At 42.0% G+C, this 8,292-nt stretch overlaps 1 protein-coding gene across 1 annotated transcript in view; it reads left to right on the top strand.

Moving 5' to 3' along the window:
- Positions 1-1,084: 1,084 nt before the first annotated feature.
- LOC107801129 (NAC domain containing protein 52-like) overlaps positions 1,085-8,292 on the top strand; it is a 33,834-nt gene continuing 26,626 nt past the window's right edge. The window contains exon 1 of the mRNA XM_075250744.1: positions 1,085-1,432. Within this exon, the coding sequence (XP_075106845.1) occupies positions 1,085-1,432 (348 nt within the window). The remainder of the gene's footprint in view (positions 1,433-8,292) is intronic.

Below are 8,292 nucleotides of genomic sequence, written 5' to 3'. Positions count from 1 at the left end.
GGGTTCTATTGCTGCAAGAGTTTGACTTGGAAATTCATGACTGAAAAGGAACGGAAAACCAAGTTGCCGATCACTTGTCCAGGCTTGAAGGACCTAAAACGAAGGTTGAGGTGGAAGAGATCATGGAGACTTTCCCAGAAGAACAACTGTTAGCCACGAGACTTGAGGAAGTGCCATGGTATGCCGACATTGCGAACTACCTGGCAAGCAGTATTGTTCCGTATGAATTGTCTTCTATGCAGAAAAAAGTTCTTTCATGATTGTCACATGTATTTCTACGATGAACCATATTTGTTTCAGATTTGTATTGATAACATGATCCGTAGATGTATTCCCGAGATAGACCAAGCTTCTGTTTTGCAGGCATGTCATGCTTTGCCTTATGGAGGTCATTTCTGAGGAGCAAGGACAACTGCTAAAGTTTTGGAATCGGGCTTCTATTGGCGGACGTTGTTAAAGATGCACACTTTTGGGTAAAGAGCTGTGATGAGTGTCAAAGGACGGGAAATATTTTCCGTCGACATGAGATGCCCATGAACCCAATACAAGAAGTGGAAGTATTTGATGTATGAGGAATCAACTTTATGGGACCATTTGTTAGCTCATACAACAACAAGAATATACTAGTAGCAGTGGACTATGTCTCGAAATGGGTAGAAGTTGTAGCACTCCCAAAGAATAATGCAAAGGGATTTATTGGTTTTCTAAGAAAATATATCTTCACCCGATTTGGAACTCCAAGAGCGATCATTAGTGATGGAGGAACTCACTTTTGCAACCGAGCCTTTGCAAAGTTGCTGGAAAAATATGGCGTACGCCATAAGGTTGCCACTCCGTATCACCCACAAACAAGTGGTCAAGTTGAGGTGTCAAACAGAGAAATCAAGAGTATTTTGACCAAAACTGTAAATGCTACTTGGACTGATTGGGCGAAAAAATTGGATGATGCACTATTGGCCTACATCACTGCATTCAAAACTCCGATTGGTATGTCACCGTACAAATTGGTATTCGGAAAGGAGTGTCACTTACTGGTGGACTAGAGCATAGAGCTTTTTGGGCATTTAGGAAATTAAATCTTGACATGGAGGCCGCTGGTACGAGTAGAGTCACAGAACTTCAAGAACTCGATGAGTTCCATTACCATGATTTTGAAAGCACCAGGCTGTACAAGGAAAAGATGAAGATCATGCATGACAAGCATATTCAAGAGAGGATTTTCAAACCCGGAGATGTCTTGTTGTTGTATAATTCAAGATTGAAACTATTTTCGGGTAAGCTGAAATCTAGATGGTCGGGACCATTTAGAGTGGTGAAAGTACTCTCAAGTGGAGTTGTAGAAATTGAATCCGAGGATGGAACGAACTTGTTTAGAGTTAATGGGCAAAGGTTGAAACATTACCTTGGCATGGATGAGGAAAATGTTGTATCAGTGATTCATTTGAAGGAGCCTCAATTGTTGAGTAAACCTTAAGTTTGATCGCATGCGTCGTGTCGCGACGTTACATAAGGCGCTCGTTGGGAGGCAACCCAATTCGTAGTTTAGTTTAGCTTAACTATAGATTTTCATTTGTTTTATGCACTAACAAGTTTTTAGCTAAATCTTGGTGTCTGAACAGGTAACAGAGCACGATGGAAAGTCATGGCGCTTGGAGTCATTCAAAAAGCAAAATAAAAATTACATGCGTACGCTCCAAACAATGTTGCGTACCTTGCGTCACCCAGTTTAATGCAGAACGCACCTGGAAGCAAACCTCGCGTCGGTAACATTTCACCTTGCGGCACAGCTTGTATCGCCTGCTGTTCAGCGTGATTTCCAACTCACATCGCCCAGTTTTCAGCGCATTATAGAGCTCGCCCAACGAGGGTTATAGCGAGACCAATCTCGCGGCAGCCTCGCGTCGCAAGGAAAATAGCGAGCAAATCCTGTTGTTAAGCCTCGCGTCTCCTTCTAATGACCTCGCGTTATGCCTCACGTAGCTAGCTTTGCAGCTCGCTAAGGATCTCGCCTCGCCAGGTAAGTTTCTCACTGGGAGCTCGCGTGGCCAGGATCTCAGCATGCATTAGAGATCGCCTCACATGGTCCTTTGCTTGCTAAAATCCAAGCCAGCCATGTTTCTAGCTCGCTATTGGTTTCGCCTGGCCATCTCCCATTTTTGCCGTAAAAATAAACTCAGTTGGCCAGCCCACATGCACGCTTCAGAGTTCGCCATTGATGTAAGCCTACTGTTCATTCCTCTCTTGGGAGCTTGCCTAGCCTAAGCACAACGAACCACTCCCTTTCTTGCTAAACACCACGCGTCGCCAGGTCTGAAGCGTGATATAGAGCTCGCCTAACGAAGGATTAAGTGAGGTCCATCTCGCGGCAAAGGTTGCATCACCGGGTATTTAGTTCACTGTTAGCTTCAAATGAAATGTGCTGACTTGGTCAACTTGTCCACAATTACCCATACTACATCAAACTTCCTCTGAGTCTGTGGGAGCCCAATAACAAAATTCATAGTGATACGTACCCACTTCCACTCAGGAATTTCTAATTTCTGAAGTAAACCACCAGGTCTTTGATGTTCGTAATTGAATTGCTGAAAATTTAAACACCGAGCTACATATGCAACTATATCCTTCTTCATTCTTCTCCACCAATAATGTTGACGCAAATCTTGATACATTTTGGCGTCACCCAGATGAATAGAATACCGGGAACTGTGGGCCTCCTCAAGAATTAATTCACGAAACCCATCCACAATAGGCACACAAATATGACCCTGCATCCACAGAACTCCATCTTTCCCTACAATAAACTGTTTGGCACCACCATGCCCCACCGTGTACTTAAGGACAAGCAAATGAGGATCATCATATTGTCGCTCTCTGATACGCTTGTACAAGGAAGACTGAGCGACTGTGCAAGCTAGAATCTGACTGGACTCTGAAACATCTAACCTCATGATCTGATTGGCCAAAGTCTGAACGTCTGCAGCTAACGGCCTCTCACCAACTAGAATATACGCAAGGCTGCCCATACTCACAGCCTTTCTACTCAAAGCATCGACCACCACATTGGCCATTCTGGGGTGATACAAAATGGTGATATCATAGTCTTTCAATAGCTCCAAGCATCTTCTTTGGCCATCTTTTTGTTTTAACAGATACTGTAAACTATGATGATCGGTGAATACCTCACACGAGACACTGTAAAGGTAATGCCTTTAAATCATCAGCACATGTACAATGGCTGCCAATTCTAAGTCATGAACATGGAAATTCTTTTCATGAATCTTCAAATGCCACGAGGCATATGCAATTACTCTGCCATCTTGCATTAATATTGCACCAAGCCCAATGCGAGATGCATCACAATATACCGTATAAGATCCTGAACCTTTAGGTAATACCAACACTGGTGCCGTAGTCAAAGCAGTCTTGAGCTTCTGAAAGCTCAACTCACACTCGTCTGACCATCTGGATGGGGCAACCTTCTGGGTCAATTTGGTCAGTGGGGATGCTATGGATGAAAACCCCTCCATAAACCGGCGATAATAACCTGCCAAGCCTAGGATACTCCGGATCTCTGTAGATGAAGTAGGTCTAGGCCAATTATGAACTGACTCAATCTTATTAGGATCCACTTTTATGCCTTCTGCCGATACAACATGCCCCAAAAAGGCAACTGAGTCTAACCAAAATTCATATTTCAAAAATTTGGCATATAACTGATTATTCTTCAAAGCCTGAAGCACAATCCAAAGATGTTTCTCATGCTCCTCTCGACTGCTGGAGAAAATCAAGATATCATCAATGAATACCATCACAAAAGAATCCAAATAGGGCTTGAATACCCGGTTCATCAAATCCATAAATCCCGCTAGGGCATTTGTCAACCCAAATAAAATCTCTAGGAATTCGTAATGCCCATACCGACTCCGAAAAGCTATCTTAGAGAGATCAGATGCCCTAATCTTCAACTGATGGTAACCAGACCTCAAATCAATCTTTGAAAATACCTTGGCACCCTGAAGCTGATCGAATAAGTCATCAATTCTTGGCAACAGATACTTATTCTTGATAGTAGCCTTGTTCAATTGCCGATAATCTATACACATCCGCATTGAACCATCTTTCTTCTTTACAAATAGCACTGGTGCACCCCAGGGCGAGACGCTAGGTCTAATGAATCTCTGATCAAGCAAGTCTTGTAACTGCTCCTTCAATTCATTGAGCTCCGGCGGGGCCATACGGTGTGGTGGAATAAAAATGGGTTGGATGCCCGGAGCTAAATCAATACAGAAGTCAATATCTCTGTCGGGTGGCATCCCCAGCAAATCTACAAGAAATACATTTGGAAACTTACAGACAATTGGGAATGAACCCATCGAAGGAACATCCGCACTAGAATTGCGAATATGCGGTAAATAAGCTAGACAACCCTTCTTGACCATACGTCGAGCCTTCACATAAGAGATAACCCTGCTGGTGGAATAGCCAGGAATCCCTTTCCACTCTAATTGAGGAAACCCCGGCATGGCTAAGGTCACCGATTTGGCGTGACAGTCCAATATAGCATGATAAGGTGACAACCAATCAATACCCAAGATGACATCAAAATCTATATATCAAGGAGTAGAAGATCCACACTAGTCTTAAGATTCCCAATAGTAACCACACACGAACAATAGACATGATCTACCACAACATAATCTCTCACCGGTGTGGACACACACATAGAAACACTCAGAGAATCACGAGGCACAACCAGATATGAAGCAAAATAGGAAGACACATAAGAATAAGTAGATCCTGGATAAAATAGAACTGAAGCATCTCTATGGAAAACTGGAACAATACCTGTGATCATGGCATCGGATGATTCGACCTCAGGCCTAACTGGAAAAGCATAAAATCTGGGCTGGGTCCCACCACTCGGAGCTACATCTCTAGGACGGCCTCTAATTGGATGGCCTGCACCTCTAACGGCCTTACCTCCACCTCTAATAACCTGACCTCCACCTCTAGCTTCCTGACCCGTATCTCTAGCTGGCTAAGCGGGCGGTGAAGCAACCAGTTCCGGGACCATGGCATGAGAACCCTGCTACGGTGAGCTGTCCGGTGCTCGAGGGAAAAATCTAGCAATGTGCCTCGGATCACCACAAGAATATCAGGACCTTGGCTGCTGTGACTACTGACCCTATCGACCTGAGTAACCACCCTAAAAACTCTGGAGAGGAGGTGCACTAATATGAGCTGGTGCACTAGGCTAGCTGGTCGGAATGAGACATATGATCGCCGCGATATAACGACCCGATCGGTCGTTTTGAGCATTTATGCTTCTTTCAACTATTTGAAGTCTTGAATAACTTCCTACGAGGTATTATGACTTGTGTGAACTGTCGATTTTGGTTTTAAAGTATTTCAGAGTTAGCTTGGAAGAATAAATTTCATGTTGGAAGCTTAAGTTGAAATAGTTGACCGGATATTGACTTATCTATAAACAACCTCAGAATTTAATTCTGATGCTTCCAATAGCTCTATATGGTGATTTTTGACTTAGGAGCGTGTCCTTAAAATTATTTGGAGGTCCGTAGTAGAATTAGGCTTGAAATGTCGAAAGTTGAATTTTTGGGAAGTTTGACCGGGGGGTTGACATTTTGATATCGAGGTTTGAATCCGATTCTGGAAATTGGAATAGCTTCATTATGTCATTTATGACTTGTGTGCAAAATTTGAGGTCTATCAGACTTGATTCGATAGGTTTCGACATCGAATGTAGAAGTTGGAAATTTCATAAGACTAAAGTTTCAAGTGAGTTCACACAAGACCTAACTTCAAATGAGTATAACTATCATGATACGAAGTGTTATATGCTGTATTTCCTATCAAGTGAAATATATTTGAGTCTTTTTTCTAACTCTTCAAACCGTTCATCATTTAGACATTCCTACAAGAAGTTATGACCAAATTACCAAAGGCTGCAAAAATGCGATTCTGCGGTCAGATGTGCGACCGCACAATCATTATGCGATCGCATAATGACACATTGTGCGACCGCAAAATGGTCGCCGATATGCCCATCGCAGCCCAATTTTCGGCAGTGATTTTGCGATCCATTGTGCAACCCGCATTACCATTGTGCGGTCCATTGTGCGACCACATACCTGTTTTCGGAGGGGTAATTTTCCTATTTTCATAACCCGACCCCATATTGATAAGTAGGTTTTGGGGCATATTTTGGGGCAATTATCTGATGATTTTAAGAGAAGTCAGAGTGTTCTGGAGAGAGGAAGTATATAAAGTGTCTTGTTCATCAAATTTTTGTCCAAGCCTTGAAATCCAACAAGAAATCCCTCAAGTTCTTCATCAAAGAGGTAAGGTTCTAACCCATAATCTTCAATTTCGAGTTTGGGTAATGATGGGTGATTTATAGTATGATTCATGGGTCTAAGAGTATTATTTATACGTATCAATAAGGTTTATGGAAAGAGTGTTGAGTTTAAATAGGTAAAGATTGGGTTGAAAAAGGTAAAAATCTTCAATGACTTTAATTAAAGATTTGAGGGTCGAGTTGATGTTGGAATTTGGTGAAATTTATATGATTGGACCCGTCGTTGGATGGGCGTTCATATTTTGTAACTTTTGTCGGGTTCCGAGACGGAGGGCCCACGGGAGATGTTTGAGTTAATTTCGGATTTTATTGGGAAAAATTAGTATTTCCTTATGGAATTAATTACGATAATTGGTATTGACTGAATCTAATTAATTGTGGTTGGATATGAGGATTTTGGAGACCAATTCTCATGGCAAGGGCATAGCGGAATAAAGAATTACATGGGTTGAGGTAAGTAACACTTCTAAACTTAGTTCTGAGGGTATGAATCCCCGAATTTGGTATGATAAAAATTGTTGAAGGTGACGAACATGTAGATGTGCACCACAGAAATTGTGTCTTGAATAAATCCTGTGAAGTTGTAAACTTAAGGAATCATGTTATTATCTGAACATGTGGCACGTATTAGAGGAATTAAGCTGAGGCTAGTAATAAAGATCATGTTTAGGCTATGTGCCGATATTTTAGGACCCATGGGGTCATGATGATGTTGAATTAATTGTTCTAAAATATACATTTCACACTCAGTAATAATTGTCCATTGTGAGGATATTTATGGGATTGAGCAGCGCAACGTAGCAGGCCATTTGGATTTATATATGTTATTATTAAATGGATCTGGGCTGCCCACCTGCAGCCGGCCAGAATGGCTTTATACATTATTATTGTTCTGGATCGGGGCTGCCCGCCTGCAGTAGGCCTTATTGGCTTTGTTATCATACGGATCAGGACTGCCCATCTACAGTAGGCCATATTGGCTTTGTATTACGCTTGGGCTGAAGGAGCCCCTCCGGAGTCTGTACACATCCCTAGTGAGCATAGATGATCATCGATATTCGGGATGGACTTCCCAGGGCATGGACTTGCATGGACTTCCCAAGGCATGGACTTGCCTTACTTACTGCTTATATACATATTTGGGATGGATTTTCTCAGGGCATGGACTTGCCTTACTTATTTGTATTGTAATGAGTTATCTGGACATGGATCTTGTCAGTATCATTTATATATAGGGATAAATTATCCCAGGGCTGGATTGGCCTTATACGGTACTGAGTGACTGACTGTCAGTCGATGTGTATTTATATACGGGTTGGAACACCCCTGGGCTGGATTGGCCATAAACGGTACCGGGTGATCGGATAATTTATGACCAGTATTTACATGAGGTCTTTCTACTGAAATGTCATATTCCTCATATCATGCAATATTGATCTATTTCACTTGTACTGAGTTTAACTGTTGAACTTGAAAGCATGCCTACATTTCTGTACCATTACCTTTACTGGACTATACCTGCGGAGCTCATCATTTCTTTCAGCCCAGAGGTTAGTCTTGTTACTTATTGAGTTAGTTGTACTCATACTACACTCTGCACCTCGTGTGCAGATCCAGGTGCTTTCGGACACGGAGATTGTTAGATTTCAGAGTACTATCAGTTGGAGACTATCAAGGTAGCTGCTTGGCGTCCGCTGACCTTATCTTTCTTTCCTTCAGTTATTGTACTATTCTATATTTTTAGACATTGGTTTTTATCAGTCAATCATTGTACTCATATTAGATTCTCATGTACTTAGTGACACCGGGTTTTGGGAGTGTTATATTTGAAATTGTAAGATTTCTTCCACTGAATTTAATTATTTGTTTTTCAAATTTAAAAGATATGGTGGATTATTGAGATTTTTGGCTTG

The sequence above is a fragment of the Nicotiana tabacum genome, chromosome 4, assembly GCF_000715075.1.
Source record: "Nicotiana tabacum cultivar K326 chromosome 4, ASM71507v2, whole genome shotgun sequence".
Taxonomy (NCBI): domain Eukaryota; kingdom Viridiplantae; phylum Streptophyta; class Magnoliopsida; order Solanales; family Solanaceae; genus Nicotiana; species Nicotiana tabacum.
Note: the sequence above shows the minus strand (reverse complement) of the source record. Positions and strands in the feature narration are given on the sequence as shown.